Source organism: Doryrhamphus excisus, chromosome 17 (genome assembly GCF_030265055.1).
Source record: "Doryrhamphus excisus isolate RoL2022-K1 chromosome 17, RoL_Dexc_1.0, whole genome shotgun sequence".
In the NCBI taxonomy this organism is placed as follows: domain Eukaryota; kingdom Metazoa; phylum Chordata; class Actinopteri; order Syngnathiformes; family Syngnathidae; genus Doryrhamphus; species Doryrhamphus excisus.
In genome coordinates, this window is record NC_080482.1 from 13,678,576 (window position 1) to 13,694,996 (window position 16,421).

Sequence of the window (16,421 nt, forward strand, 5' to 3'; positions counted from 1 at the left end):
TATAAAATGATTGGAGCCCTGTAGACATGCAAGAACAGCCCTGCAGTAAGCTTTGTACTTGTACTACCTAATATACTACACATGATTTTTGACTAATAATAGAGAGCGAGAATGACCTATAGGCCATAGTCTTCTTCTTTCTTTCTTTTCTTCATTTATTTCAGACATGCATACTATGTTACATTATTCTTTCTCACATATACACTTACAATACACTTACAATATCTATATCTATATCTATATATATATATATATATATATATATATATATATATATATATATATATATATATATATATATATATATATATATATATATATATATACATACACACATATATACATACATATACATACACACATATCTACATATGTATACTATACACATACATACACACATACATGCACACACACAACACCTCATTACTACACTTGTCTGAAAAGGAGCAGGAAGAAGCAAAGCTTATTAAATCCTACCCCTTCTCCACGCCATAGCAGTTACCAAATCAGGTTATATATACGTATCTTTATAACGCCGCAAATAAAAGATCCTTCCCGCTTCCTCTTCAGCTTATTTGAAGTCAAATCGCGGGGGCAGCAGCCTAAGTAGGGTAGCCCACACAGGGAAGGCCTCTCTTCAGCTACTTCGTCCAGCTCCTCCTGGCAAATCCCAAGGCATTCCCAGGCCAGTTGAGAGACATAGTCTCTCCAACGTGGACTGGGTCTTCCCTGAGGCCTCCGACTGGCGAACGTGCCCTGAACGCCTCCCTAGGAAGGTTAAATCCTGACTAGATGCCTGAGCCACTTCATCTGCCTCTTCTCAATGTGGAGGACTAGCAGTTCCAACATTACAGATATTTAAGACTTGTTAAAAAACATTCATTCATTCATTTTGCTTGGGGGTTGCTGGAGCCTATCCCAGCTGTCTTCGGGCGAGAGGCGGGGTACACCCTGGACTGGTCGCCAGCCAATCACAGGACACATATAGACAAACAACCATTCACACTCACATTCATACATATGGACAATTTGGAATGTGGGAGGAAACCGGAGTACCCAGAGAAAACCCACGCATGCACGGGGAGAACATGCAAACTCCACACAGAGATGGCCGAGGGTGGAATTGAACCCTGGTCTCCTAGCTGTGAGGTCTGCGCGCTAACCACTAGACCGCCTATTAAAAAACGTACTGAATAAAATTGAAGACACATTTCATATCCATACTGACAAACAAGTACAAAAGACGGGAAGAAAAATGGGAGGCCCACGACACGCACACAGCACACTAGCTAGTTGTACTTGATATATTCTACACAAGTACTTTTGTAGCTGTTTTGTAGCGATGTTATTGCGTCCAAAAAATATTAAATATGTAAACGGAAGAGCTTGAGAGTTTGCTTGAGAGTCGATATGTCTTGTGAGGTAACCTGAACAGTCCAGTTGTGATTGATTCAATAAAAAATTACATGGAATAAATGAAAATATTCACAGACAGAATTGAAATTTGATTAAAACATATCAAAGGTTCGAGTGCAAAAGCATCTGAAGTGATCCAGGAACCAAACGTGAGATACGAAACACACCACATATAATTTTCAAGTGTCAACACCGCCAAATCGTATCATGCAACCTCATGGATGTAACAACGACTCATATCAGCCTGGTTCATCCAAGCAGGTCTAAACACGGCTAACAAGTCAGGGTTTTCAAATGGATGATGCTGTTGGCCCGCACGGCGATACACTGACAGCATATTTTAATTGTCCAAGCTTGAGCAATACTATAGCCGCCCACACCACTACATTAAAAACACTGACACACTCTGGAGAAAGAGAATGACAGCATTCCAATCATACCATGTTTAATCATAGAAAGAAGCAGCATTGGTTATATAAGAGTCAATATTCTAATGTTTTCATGTTCATCCCAGGGTAATAGCTTTAATCGTGCTTGGCTACATGACATCACCGTGATTACATGTCATCTAATGATCTCACGATGGCCTAAGAAGACTTTCCGGACTATTCTAGCGTAGAACAATGTGCAGCAGAGCAAACAGCGATTGATGGACAGGAAGAGAGATGAAGGATTAAGGACAACGCTGATGGATGGTTGGATGTTTACTCCTGAGCCTCCATCGCTTTATTGGAAAATCATCCGAGGAGGCGGCCAACACTCTCTCCAGGTAAATGTCACTGCTTCCTTTGGCGATGCGTCCTTCTACCTCTCCGCCCACCCCGCCTTCCTGGCCGCCTCTCCCTGGAGTCACGGCCATATCTGAATGCCACTCTCAGACCACTAAAGTGCTCCCTTCCCGGAATATAGCCGCTAGATTTGTTTGTCTTTCAACTTCTGGCTGACTGCACGTGGACTTTGTCAGGAGATACACCACGGGCGTGTGACCTTTGCAAAAAAACAAAACACATACCCTCTTCTTTATGAGGGTAGGAGTTAGAACAGGAAACAAGGGAGCGGATGTTTCCCGCATTCAGCCTGCAGCGTAACTTGGAGAATCCAAGAGGGGAAACACCAACTCTCTGCACAAATGACCCACAAAGAGCCCATGGGCATGCAAATAAACCTTTTCTTCTGCTCAGTCTTCCTGCAGATTGTAGGTTTTGTACTCAATTCTCTGTATGGATGATCACAAACAATGGTGTTTAGCACACTAAGCACAATTTATTGGCTTTTTAAAAATTCTTCATGCATAATGCTGGGTTCTCCAAAGTACGGCACGGCTGCCATTTTTGGCCCGCAGCTCATTTTTATTTATTATTTATTATTAACAACATACTGGGGCGGCACGGCGGTCAAGTGGTTAGCGCGTAGACCTCACAGCTAGGAGACCAGGGTTCAATTCCACCCTCGGACATCTCTGTGTGGAGTTTGCATGTTCTCCCCGTGCATGCGTTGGTTTTCACCGGGTACTCCGGTTTCCTCCCACATTCCAAAAACATGCTAGGTTAATTGGCAACTCCAAATTGTCCATCGGTATGAATGTGAGTGTGAATGGTTGTTTGTCTATATGTGCCCTGTGATTGGCTGGCGACCAGTTCAGGGTGTACCCCGCCTCTCGCCCGAAGACAGCTGGGATAGGCTCCAGCACCCCCGCGACCCTCGTGAGGAAAAAGCGGTAGAAAATGAATGAATGAAGATTATCACAATGACATTATTTTGTCATTATTTTAGTGCAATACGATTTCAAACGACTATGAATGGCGGCCATCTTGAAAAATGGCGGCCATTCTGTATTTGAAGTTGGATATCGTACTTTTTTGAAAAAGTCTGTTCTATTGCACAAGTGTGCCAATTTTGGTGCTTGTATCACCAAGTGAAAGATTGTTTCAGCAATCTGCCCCACTAACTGTGAGGTACATTCACGGACACTCCAAACTGTGTCGCTCATACAAAAAAAAACATTTGAAAACCCAGATACATTGTCGGACTTGGACTCACGCTGAGTTGAGAAAAAAATGTAGTGACACTCTGCACTGCAGGGGAAGTGGGAACCAGACGACTGTGCTTTTTTCTCTGCATATACAGTAACTCACAGCCGCTGCCACTCCCCATGTTGGAGATCCATCCATTTTCTATGCCACTTACCCTCACCAGGGCTCTACATTAAAAACAAAAATGACTTGCCCATGGGGAATCCTTAAGGTGAGAACTACTTGCCCGAACTTGCCCCATGTAAAATGAAATGAAAATGTTTAATATATTTAGCATCAATATATGCTGATAATTCATCAGATAATAGTACTGACTTGGAGGAATGTCTGAAAAATAGTGGAGATGTATGTTAACATGGCATGCCATACTACCTTACACATGGTAGTCGTAGTAAGCAGTGATATTTATAAGTTGTGCACCACAATGAAACATTATTGAATAGACACATTTGTGTACTAGTAAAGTGTTTTGAATCCAGAAAAAAATGCTCAATTTGTCAAACAATAATTTGTGAAGCAAAGGTGAGAAAAATACACAGAGAAATGGAAGCGCTAGATTTTGTAGCTTGTGCAAAATCAGCACTTGGTATTGGATCTAATCGGTGGTGTTTCATTGTGACCACTTCAAATTGTCACAGCAATGTGATTCACTCACCTGTGCCATCATTTGATTTGCTGCCGCTAATAAAATACTTGTTTAGGAGGCACTGGTTCATCACTTTTTGCTGTTTTCCTTCACAAGTTGTTGAAGAATTAGACCATGTTGGCAGGGACGCCATGATAGATGTTTTCCTAGTCAAACCATCGCTGATTGGTTGATCGCCAACAAGAACGGGTGTGGGTAAAACGCGGACTGCGGACTGCCGACCGCGGTCTAAATAAAGGATTCTGATTGGTCCATTTCAAGATTTTCAAGGATTGGTTTTCAAATTACCACCGGAATTACGCAGTCCGTGTTTTTTACCAACACCCAACAAGAACCGCTTTTAAAAAAACTCTTGGCAGTATGGCATGCCAAAGTGCACTTGCCCGACGGGAATATCACTGATTGGATTTACTTGCCCCAATTTTGTTTTAACTTGCCATCGGTACATTGTTATTGTCGAGCCCTGCTCACTATTATAGCGGGTATGCTGGAGCCTATCCCAGCCGTCATTGGGCATGAGACGGGGTACACTGTTAATCTTTTTTTGTCCATTAGGGATGTTTAGCCAAACAGTCTTTATATTTGGGCTTTTTAAGCCAGTGCGTGGACATCACCTGTCTGTTGAAGCAGCAGCAGTCAAACTTGGTGACATCTGGGCGGGCCTTAAAATGGGTTAGAAGAGGATAAGTGCAGACAGCTGGCCATTCAACTTGTCCATCCTCCCAAATGTTTTTCTGGGATGCGACGCCAACTGTGTGCTTTCACACAAACATCTTAGCAAGCGCCCTTAGAAATACAGATCTCTCACTCTTGAGGGAAATGAAATCGAGGTCATTCATGAGTACAAATACTCGGGTGTCTTAATTGATGACTCCCTCAATTTCAAAGCGCACGTTCATAAACTTATAATGAAGCTGTGACTTTTTTAACCTGTATTGGATGATGTGATCTTTTATACATGAATGCTTCTGTTCTGTATCTGCACATGTTTAACACTGCTTAACATGCGTCGTTTACTGCAGTGATTTTCAACCTTTTTTGAGCCACAGCACGTTTTTTACATTGTAAAAATCTTGTGGCACACCACTAACCAAAAATGTTACAAAATGTCACCACGACCTCACACGTGCATCAATAAGTCTATCGGAGGAACAAGGTAGGTGTTGCCACACGGACCAATATTATATTGCTCTGCCAGTCTTTACACCACAGACACTCCACAGTAGCCACGTTTTTACATCACCACTTTTTCTCTTTCCGAATGACCTTTCGGGAAACAATGGTATCCATGGAAAGGAATATTCCAATCTCTTGTCTACATGCGCCGTGAAAATCAACCAGAATAGTCAATAGGGCATGCCCAGTAAAACGTAAACACGAACATCACGTGATACCGGCTTCCATAAGTTTTTCTTTCACTTGTTGGAATAACTCCGTATTGCCAGTTTTTCGTCTGTCCAGTCTTGAAATTTAGTTTGAATCAAAAACAAACTTTGCTTAGTCCAGTGCCGATTGCTGGCCTCCATTTTTAAAAGTGAAGAACGTCTGGATCTGCGTGTTACATCATATCTGAGCATGCGCTGAAAGAACGCACCCGGGATCAATTTAAACAGGAAACGATCAAATTCAATCTTGCTAATATTTTATAATTAAACTCAGGACATATTTTATATAGATATATATTTTCTTTTTTACTGGAATTGTGAATAAAATATAGAAGGGCTTAGATTCTGTTTCACAGATGGCGGTAATGCATCCAATAAACAACAGAAGAAGAAAAACACCACGAAGAAGAAGGCACCCTGACAACTTTCCGTTTGAGCGGGTACAAGATACCTCAATCGGATTGGTTAAAGGAATATTCCATCCCTGTTCAATTCTTTCCGTTTGAGCAAATAAACCAATTTTTGCAAATAATGATTCATAAATGTTAATTATAAAAAGTGATATTGGATAATTCCTCAAGGTACACCAGTGTGCAGCGGCACAGTGGTTGAAAATCACTGGTTTACTGTATTACTAATTGTAAACCACTGACTCTCGGGTTGGATGGTCTGCACTGGCCATCTTCGCAGGCTCCGTCATTCGTATATGTTTATATATACGGCCATATTTGGTCTATTGCCTTCCTACATGTGTGCTTTCCTTGTAAGGGGAAGTTGGTCATGACGCCATCTGTTTACAATACTGTTGGTTGTTATGTGTCCCATTTCCTTGTACTGAACTAAGTCAGAACACTTTTGTCTTTTCTGCATCTTTGGATGAGGATGGAATATGCTGCGGTGGACGAGTGATTAGCGTGCACAGCTAGGAGACCCAGATTTGATTCCCCGCTTGGCATCTCCAAATCGTCCATAGGTATGAATGTGAGTGTGAATGGTTGTTTGTCCCTGTGATTGGCTTCGACCAGTCTAGGGTGTTCCCCACCTCTCGTCTGAAGACACCTGGAGTAGGCTCCAGCATGCCCACAACCCTCATGAGGATAAGCACAGAAATTGCATGGAAGGAAAAATTGGAAACTAATTTTTTTGCATGGTTTAAAGCCTAAACTAAGAGGACTTTAAGTTAACTCTACGGCATCTATATTAATTGTGTCCAGACATTAATCTTTGACATTAATCGATGTGACATTAAGGTGATTAACTGTTTTTTTATTGTAATCATTTTACAGGCCTGATAATTAGATTCATTCATTCATTCATTTTCTACCGCTTTTTCCTCACGAGGCTCACGGGGGAGCCTATCCCAGATGTCTTGGAGCAAGAGGCGGGGTACACCCTGGACTGGTGGCCAGCCAATCACAGGGCACATATAGACAAACAACCATTCACACTCACATTCATACCTATGGACAATTTGGAGTCGCCAATTAACCTAGCATGTTTTTGGAATGTGGGAGGAAACCGGAGTACGCGGAGAAAACCCACGCATGCACGGGGAGAACATGCAAACTCCACACAGAGATGGCCGAGGGTGGAATTTAACCCTGGTCTCCTAGCTGTGAGATCTGCGCGCTAACCACTCGACCGCCATGCCGCTGATAATTAGATTTTACACTAATTTGCTTTGTTGCCTATAACACAAAGCTAAGATGTGGATGCTTTTATTCAGCTGTATTGACAAATATCGATAGCTTTTAGCATATAGTGCAAAATGTATCAAAATCCCCCCGCCCCCGATTCAATTTTTTTGTATGCATCCCTCAGTGGAAAAAGTCAGATCACCCTGGTCTAATGCATTAATGCATTATGCAATACGTGTTCCCATATAAAGTACATCAGGTGACATCCAAATGTCATATGAATCCATCACTGATCTGCTTACTCATCCCCAAAGTGGACAGCGCGGCTGTATGACCTATCAAAAATATGTCCTCAGCTATCAGAATATGGTGGAAATAAGGCGGTGGTGGAAATCCTCTTATCTCACTCTAAATAAAGTTTTTTGGATGAAGTGTAATCTCTAAGCCCCCCCATCCCCGCCGTCCCTACTATATCAGTAATAGCCAGGTTTAGCGTAAGCTGCATCATTTAGATAGAACAAAACTCTGGTGTCTCTCTGGCAGCTCGCACGGCCGGACATTTAGAAAATGCGGCAGTTCAGTATGGGGCAGAGACGCCACCAAACAGATCAATCTGCCTTAGACGTGACATGTCGCCATGGAAATAGTTTCAAAATAAAGTGCACTGTCAGGGTGCTGTGTTGGAACACTATTAGGGGCTGCAGTGGCGTGGAAAAGGAGATGTCGACGACGTCAGCGCTAACACATTTTCTTCCACTGAGGTAAATAAGGCTTCGTTTCACTTTGAGGCCACATGAGTGCTGCTGTTCCTGTTGATAAAATGTCAAATTCCATTGTAGCCCCATCAGTACCAATAAAACTTTACTTCAGGTCTTGCTCGCCCAAACCAAGATGTTAACTACTAAAAAAAACAAACATATTCATTCATTCATTCATTCATTTTCTACCGCTTATCCTCACGAGGGTCACAGGAGTGCTGGAGCCTATCCCAGCTGTCAACAAATAAAAAACAAATAAAACAACAAATACAGAATAAAGTCCAAAAATAATGTAATTTTAGTAGCATAGAGTTGAAATATGAACAAAAACATCAAAATACAGAGTGAGGCAAAATGACCAGACGCATTTGTAGGTTAAATAAAAGGCAAATACAGTAAAGAAACAAAAAAAACGTTTTCATTCATTCATTCATTTTCGACCGCTTTTCCTCACAAGGGTCGCGGGGGGTGCTGGAGCCTATCCCAGCTGTCTTCGGGCGAGAGGCGGGGTACACCCTGGACTGGTGGCTACCCAATCACAGGGCACATATAGACAAACAACCATTCACACTCACATTCATACCTATGGACAATTTGGAGTGGCCAATTAACCTAGCATGTTTTTGGAATGTGGGAGGAAACCGGAGTACCCGGAGAAAACCCACGCATGCACGGGGAGAACATGCAAACTCCACACAGGGTGAGGGTGGAATTGAACCCTGGTCTCCTAGCTGTGAGGTCTATGCGCTAACCACTCGACCGCCGTGCCGCCCAAAACAATGTTATTTTTGTGTTTTTATGTTATTTTTTCTCACTTTTTTAGCTTATATATATATTGACTTTATTCTTGCAAAATTACTGCTGTTTTTTATTTTTATTTCCTTGTTTAATTGCGCTTTTACAATAATCGCATTTTGGACATCCTTGTTTACAGCGACTCCACAGTATAAAAATATTTAAAAGGTATGCAAATGTTTGCTAGTAGAATGTCAAAATGGCGCCCGCCACAATAACACAGCACATTAGCCTCTAGTTTTATTCCAGCTAATGAATGAAAATCAAAACACATTTGAAAACAAATTTAAAAAATTTGAATATAAGCCAGTGGCAACACAGCAAGCTAAAAATCCCAAGGAAATTATCTTAATTCATATACATGGCCTAAATTTGTTGAAAAGGAAAGGAGCTAATTACCTAGCAGTCTCGTGAATGACCTCCGGTGCTATGCTAATTAGGGTCACAGAGTTTCACGTCGGCGTGATGCGCCAAAACTCAAATGGATATTCCCAATGGGAATGGAACCGCCTTTCCCTCTTTGGGCAGGAAATGGTCCAATTCCTGCCGTGTTGTAGTAAAACATGTACTAAAAAAAGATTAAAGACGCACCTTTTTAATCAGGCTTTTAACTAATATTTTTTAACTTTTCTTTTCTTTTTTATCTTTTTAGTCCTATTTTATGCTCTTAGTCTTCAGCTTTTAACTCCAGTGTTTTGTTTTTATCTTTTTAGTCCTATTTTATGCTCTTAGTCTTCAGCTTTTAACTCCAGTGTTATGTTTTATATTTTTAGTCCTATTTTATGCTCTTAGTCTTCAGCTTTTAACTCCAGTGTTTCCTCAGGGGGGTTCCTCCACACTGGGGGCTGTGTCGGGTCTGCTGAGGGGTCCTTGGGTCCCTTCAGGTCTGCTGAGGGGGTGCCATCCCTCGGTCCCTTCGACCCGGCCGGCTGGGGGTTCCTCCCTTTAATGTGGGGGTCCGCCCGTCTGTCGGAGTCGGGGGGCCCGGGTGCTGGTCCTCCGATGGCACGGCCTGCAGCTCCTCCCAGTGTGGACGGCCCCAAAGGTGGCGTTTCCTTGATCCTCAGTGCCATGCCATGTCTCCCTACTGTGTGTGATTGTGTGATTGTGTGTGTGTGTGTGTGTGTGTGTGTGCGTGTGTGTGTGTGTGTGTGTGTCTAGTATGGAGGGTGGGAAGGAGGGGCTTTCTTTTGTTTCTTTGTTTTTTCCTTTTAATTGTGGAAATTGTTTTAATTCTGTAAAGCACTTTGTGTTGCATGTCTTTGCAGGAAAAGTGCTATACAAATAAAGTTGATTTGATTTGATTTGATTTGATGACTGTATATAGTGCACGCATACGCATATCATAGCTGGTAGCTATTTCAGTCGGATGCTTTCCAGGTCGCCTTGAGATGACAGCTTCTATTTCCGAGCTGAGAGGGGTTAGTTGAGGTGAACAAACTCCTTCATAGACTGAAGTCTCGATGTAAATGATGTTCGGAGATAAAAAGAACTGCATGCTAGATCAGTCAGAGAGCAGTCATTTTATTTTCATGAACCTGAAGTGGACTTTTCAGCCTCTCCTGTTAGTTCAGAGAGTTCTGTCATATTAATGACCTTGAACTTGCAAACCGGTCACACCTGATCTCCCTCAATTTCCTAGACGTCACTCTTGAATGGCGGCGCCGCCGTAATGGCAGGTGATTGCGGCGGCGACGCTAACGACCTCAAGTGAAGATGACATCCTTCATTGCTGCTGCAGGTGAAGGCAGGCGTGTATTGGGCTAACAATGGCCTGTCAACGCGACTTGGCCTTGTTCCCTTTTGTGGCAAGAGGTGCCATCAACGGGAAGAGTGGCACCCTGGGAAGAGCGCAGTGGCTCTCAACTCGGTTATAGGTCCTCAACGCGACATTTCCACAATGTGACAGGTCATTAGAGATGTGACTTTGGCACAGGTTGAAAACTCCTCGCGCAAACATGGTGACGCACTGATTGTGACACGCGGTTCATGATTTGCTGCTCTGCCCCACATCCAGAAGATGGTTTATTTTAGGAGTAGACATAGGTACTCGGTACTTCTTGATGAATGTTTTACATTCATTATACTTGGAACACCTCACAGCTAGGAGACCAGGGTTCAATTCCACCCTCGGCCATCTCTGTGTGGAGTTTGCATGTTCTCCCCGTGCATGCTTGGGTTTTCTCCGGGTACTCCGGTTTCCTCCCACATTCCAAAAACATGCTAGGTTAATTGGCCACTCCAAATTGTCCATAGGTATGAATGTGAGTGTGAATGGTTGTTTGTCTATATGTGCCCTGTGATTGGCTGGCGACCAGTCCAGGGTTTCCCCCGCCTCTCGCCCGAAGACAGCTGGGATAGGCTCCAGCACCCCCGCGACCCTCGTGGGGAAAAAGTGGTAGAAAATGAATGAATGAATGAATGTTTTTTCTTGGATTGTTCTGTGTGTAGGGCGGCACGGCGGTCTAGTAGTTAGCGCAGACCTCACAGCTAGAAGACCAGGGTTCAATTCCACTCTCGGCCATCTCTGTGTGGAGTTTGCATGTTCTCCCCGTGCATGCGTGGGTTTTCTCCGGGTACTCCGGTTTCCTCCCACATTCCAAAAACATGCTAAGTTAATTGGTGACTCCAAATTGTCCATAGGTATGAATGTGAGTGTGAATGGTTGTTTGTCTATATGTGCCCTGTGATTGGCTGGCGACCAGTCCAGGGTTTCCCCCGCCTCTCGCCCGAAGACAGCTGGGATAGGCTCCAGCACCCCCGCGACCCTCGTGGGGAAAAAGTGGTAGAAAATGAATGAATGAATGAATGTTTTTTCTTGGATTGTTCTGTGTGTAGGGCGGCACGGCGGTCTAGTAGTTAGCGCAGACCTCACAGCTAGAAGACCAGGGTTCAATTCCACTCTCGGCCATCTCTGTGTGGAGTTTGCATGTTCTCCCTGTGCATGCGTGGGTATTCTCCGGGTACTCCGGTTTCCTCCCACATTCCAAAAACATGCTAGGTTAATTGGTGACTCCAAATTGTCCATAGGTATGAATGTGAGTGTGAATGGTTGTTTGTCTATATGTGCCATGTGATTGGCTGGCGACCAGTCCAGGGTGTACCCCGCCTCTCGCCCGAAGACAGCTGGGATAGGCTCCAACAACCCGCGCGACCCTCGTGAGGAAAAAGTGGTAGAAAATGAATGAATGAATGAATGTTTTTTCTTGGATTGTTCTGTGTGTAGGGCGGCACGGCGGTCTAGTAGTTAGCGCAGACCTCACAGCTAGAAGACCAGGGTTCAATTCCACTCTCGGCCATCTCTGTGTGGAGTTTGCATGTTCTCCCCGTGCATGCGTGGGTTTTCTCCGGGTACTCCGGTTTCCTCCCACATTCCAAAAACATGCTAGGTTAATTGGTGACTCCAAATTGTCCATAGGTATGAATGTGAGTGTGAATGGTTGTTTGTCTATATGTGCCCTGTGATTGGCTGGCGACCAGTCCAGGGTGTACCCCGCCTCTCGCCCAAAAGACAGCTGGGATAGGCTCCAGCAACCCCCGCGACCCTCGTGAGGAAAAAGCGGTAGAAAATGAATGAATGAATGAATGTTCTGTGTGTGTTCAATGTACTCTGTTGCAACTCTGTTTGCCATTTTTCCCATTTCATGGTTCTTATTGTCCCTTGCCTGTACGTACTTTCCACCTTGCATGGTGAGTTACTGTACGTGTTAGCATTAGCTGTACTACATAGCCTTCCTTGTGTCGTTTCATTCTGTGTGAGGTTTATTAGAGACTTTATCGATCCAACCTGCCATCATGTGCTTGCATCCTGGTGTAACGTGACACCAAAACATAACAACAATCTTAAAAAACGGCGCTCAAAGACATTTGTTCTTGTCTCAGGTAACCACCGCATCCCCTCCAGAGAGATCGGCAATCTTAACAGGTTCAGAAAACTGTAGCATGCTTTCATTACCTTCATCATTGGAGCATTACGTTCCAATCACTCTCATCATAATCCAGTTATCCCAAGCGCCACCTTCAGAGAGATCGCTAGCACAGCCTCTTTGTCTCCACCCTTCATCTCAACAGAGACCTCAAAACACACGCGCGCACACACCCACACTGAGCCTCCTCACCTATTTCCACAGAAGCAAATAAAAGGAAGACATGCAGGCAGGGCCTATTCCCCACAGTTTATAAGACAGCGCCTGTATTTCAGCAAGACTCATCAATATGCAAAACATCAGAGCATCGCTTGCCACAAGAATGTTCCCTCCGCAGCACACAAACGTACACAAACATCGTCTCATTTTTTTTTGCTGTGTTCTTTTCAAACAAGCTTCGATTGGCAAGAAAATAAAAACACTATGCAGATGTTGTGAAAACGTAATCGCATTTGATTTATAGAAAAAGAAAGCAACATTGGGATCCAAAACCCTAAATTGCCCCGCGTGAATGTAATACACGGCAGGGAAAGAAAAACACTCTGGGGGTTGCAATCAATGCGCTACCTTTCATTGGGGAAGAGGCAAACAAATTCTCAGTTGCTGGATTACATTTCAAAGCACGGAGCCCCGAGCGTCCCCACTGACGAGCATGCACAGTGTGGGAGAAAGGTGGCATAGCGTGGGAGCCAGGCGTAATCGCTGTGACCTACAGTGGGGCGGATGTAGGTTAAGTTGGTGCCTCTCCCTCCCTGCCTGCCTCCTGCCTTCCTCAAGTCCACTCCCTGGGCTGCCTTTCCTGGCTTGTTAAATCCCCGCTCCTTTAATCTCCTTAGCAGACTACATCCTCTTTAAAGATGCACAAGCGCAGGAGAGGTGAGAGGTACGTCAAACTGTGAACGGCGGAGGGCAAGGTGGGCTCCACGACCAGCCCAGGCCGGGTTTACTGTCAGAACGGTTGACAGTGCCACTTTGGAGGGAACACAAAAGAAGTTGAATTCATACCTTGAAGGACTTGGCAGTGCTTTAGTCAGCTGTCATGCCAGCAAAGTCAAAGCACACCGTGCTAATACGCCCCCTAGTGACTGTAAATAGCATAGGGATGACATTGGAGAAATACGATTGGATACGTACGTAGCATGGGTCCAGCACTATCGTCCAGCACTTCATTACCTATACCTCCATCAACGGATATGGCTACTGACAGCAGCTCTTCCCTCGTGTAATGAACACATAATGCTTCTTTTACTGTGATGCCACAGGATGCATTTAATAAATAAAACACTGTTTGTGCGCAATAAAACAAATATTGCAATATGCAACACAAATCATAGTGCCATATCTTTTGTTAACATTTTATAGAAGTTAACTAAGCTAACATGTTCTCCTATTCAACAAGTAAGACGTGTAAGTCTTAACAAAGTCAGAATGACATGATACCATTTTTGAAAGCTGCACTTTTCAATGTGGCACAAACATCCATGTTTGTCAAAGGCCAAACTTGGAAATAATTGCAGGCTGTGGACATACTGAGCTCACAAGCTTGTTGTTGTGTGGAGCACGTCATCACTCGCATGTGAAAATCCTATTTATTCATAATTATTACGTTAATTAATTATTAACTTGTTAATTCAGAGGCACACAAATTGAAAAATGAAAGGATACAAAAAGCGTATTATTAGTGTTTTAGTATAACCCCCCCCCCCCCATTTTGTGGTTGTTAATATTTCAATTTTCATTTCGTAACATTAGGACTTTAATCGCGTAACATTTTGACTTTAATCGCATAACATTTGGACTTTATTCCCATAATATTACAACGTTTTCCCTAAAGTGATTTTGGAAAAATTACAACTTTGTTTATTGTGTCTCTCCTAATATTACGACTTAAAAAAAATCTTTAAAAATTCAACTTTACGATACTAAAATGACACTATTATCCCTCACAATATGAAAAAATTTGGTAAAACTGCAGATTATTTTTCCTTCATTAGAAAAAGACTATATATAATATTTTTACTTTATCCTCTTGAAATTACAGATTCCTATTTTTCAACTCTTATAAATATTCTTCTCATAATTATTTTTCTTCCCATAATATTTTGACTTTATTTTCGTAACATAAAAACTTATGCTTATGCTACACTAAAAAGACTTTAAAAAAGTCTTTTTTCTTGTACATTTCAACTTTATACTAATACAATTGTATTATTTTCCTCATAACATTGCAATTACTGCTGATTTTTTTTTTTCATTTTTGCTTGTGTTTTTTATATTCTTGGTAAATTCGAATTTTTACAATTTTCTGTGGGCAAATAAAAGAAACAGCCATGCATCACACTTTGGACAGCCCTGTGAAAAGAAAACTTGCATGCATGTTCTCACCACCTACTGGACTGGAGTACAGTAGTACTATACAGTATTATTAATACTGACAATAATAATTAGTACTATAATATTATTTTTTTTTAGCAAAGCAGAGTCTATTAATTTTCTAGCTCTTTTTCTGTTCAGTCATCACACACCCATGGAGTCTCCAATTAGAGAAAGGTGTGTTTGGGGGATGTGGGAGGAAGCCACAAACTCCACACTCGGAGGCGTGAGCACACATTTGAACTCAGAACCATGTTACAAGCTAACCACAGGCACCGCCATCACATCAATTGGATCTGATGATGAGGGAATCACAGCCCAGGATATGACTTATCTTATGGAGGCACTCGGCATGCATGATGGTATAGTCAAATCCCCCCTGCTGAGAGCCTCCACACCCTGCCTGCTTAAACACAACTACCTAATGACAAGAACCGGAACAGTCAACACCGCATGACCTCCTGTCGGCCCCATCAAAACATTACCCCCCATCCCCGAACCCCCCTCCTCCCCTGTTGGAGCGATGCCTCAACAACAGCATCACCTGAGAGGAGTGTAATCCAGTTCAAAATGGATCACAGCAAGGCGGCTCTGCTGTTTCTTTTTATGGAGCCTCTTTCCACTCTTTTGTTTCCTTTCAAAGACCAAAAGGATGAAGTGAATGGACATCTACTGTGCAGTATACGAAGTTTTATACACGCACACATTCTATCTAACATTTACACATTAAACATTTAGAGTGCGGCTCTACCTGTTTCCCAGAAGTAGACAGACTTCCCATCTTCCATCTGCGCCCGAGCTCTCCGGAAAACACACCCCAGCAGCAGCAATGCCACCAGCAGGTGACACCTGCCCCAACACTCCCCCCTCGGCCCCATGGTCCACCTGCTGCTGGTCCCCCACCCCAAAAAAGTAAATCCACTCAGCCCAGGAACTCAGCCGAGGCGATGAGGAAGAAAAAAAAGGACACAGGACAGGTTTGTGCCCCCCCCCCCTTAAAAAAGGAAAAGGTGAGAGAAGTGAAGGAAGGAGTTGAAGGATGCAGAAAAGAGTTGTCCGGGTGGAGGATGGAGGTCAGCGAGGGGAGGAGAGCAGGCGTGGGACGCTCCAGAGTGGCTCCTCCATGGCGTCCTCCTCCGGCGCTGTCGTCTCCTCAGCTAGTGGAGCAGTGGCGGTGAGCGAGGAGGATCTGCAGTGTGGTGCCTTTCTCGCTCTCGCTCACTCTCTCTCTCTCTCTCTCTCTCTCTCTCTCTCTCCCTCTCTCACCTCACTCGCTCATTTGCTGTTCCTGCTTCCTGACTTTTTATGAAACATCCTCCATTCTTTCACTCTCCTTTTATTATGATTATTACACTCTGATCTCTCCCTCTCTCTTTTTCAGGGCATGAGGAAGGATGACCCCCTTGCTGCCTGCTGGGAGGGGCGGGGGGAGACTGGAGACCAGCAGGGGGG

The 16,421-nt window shown here is 43.5% G+C and overlaps 1 protein-coding gene across 8 annotated transcripts in view; it reads right to left on the reverse strand.

Moving 5' to 3' along the window:
- Positions 1-15,863, reverse strand: part of LOC131105049 (thrombospondin type-1 domain-containing protein 7A) — a 191,724-nt gene extending 175,861 nt beyond the window's left edge. For all 8 annotated transcript variants that reach the window (XM_058052757.1, XM_058052755.1, XM_058052751.1 and 5 more), the window contains exon 1: positions 15,721-15,863. In XM_058052757.1, coding sequence (XP_057908740.1) covers positions 15,721-15,847 — 127 coding nt within the window. In that variant the 5' untranslated portion in view covers positions 15,848-15,863. The remainder of the gene's footprint in view (positions 1-15,720) is intronic.
- Between the last annotated feature and the right edge of the window lie 558 nt (positions 15,864-16,421).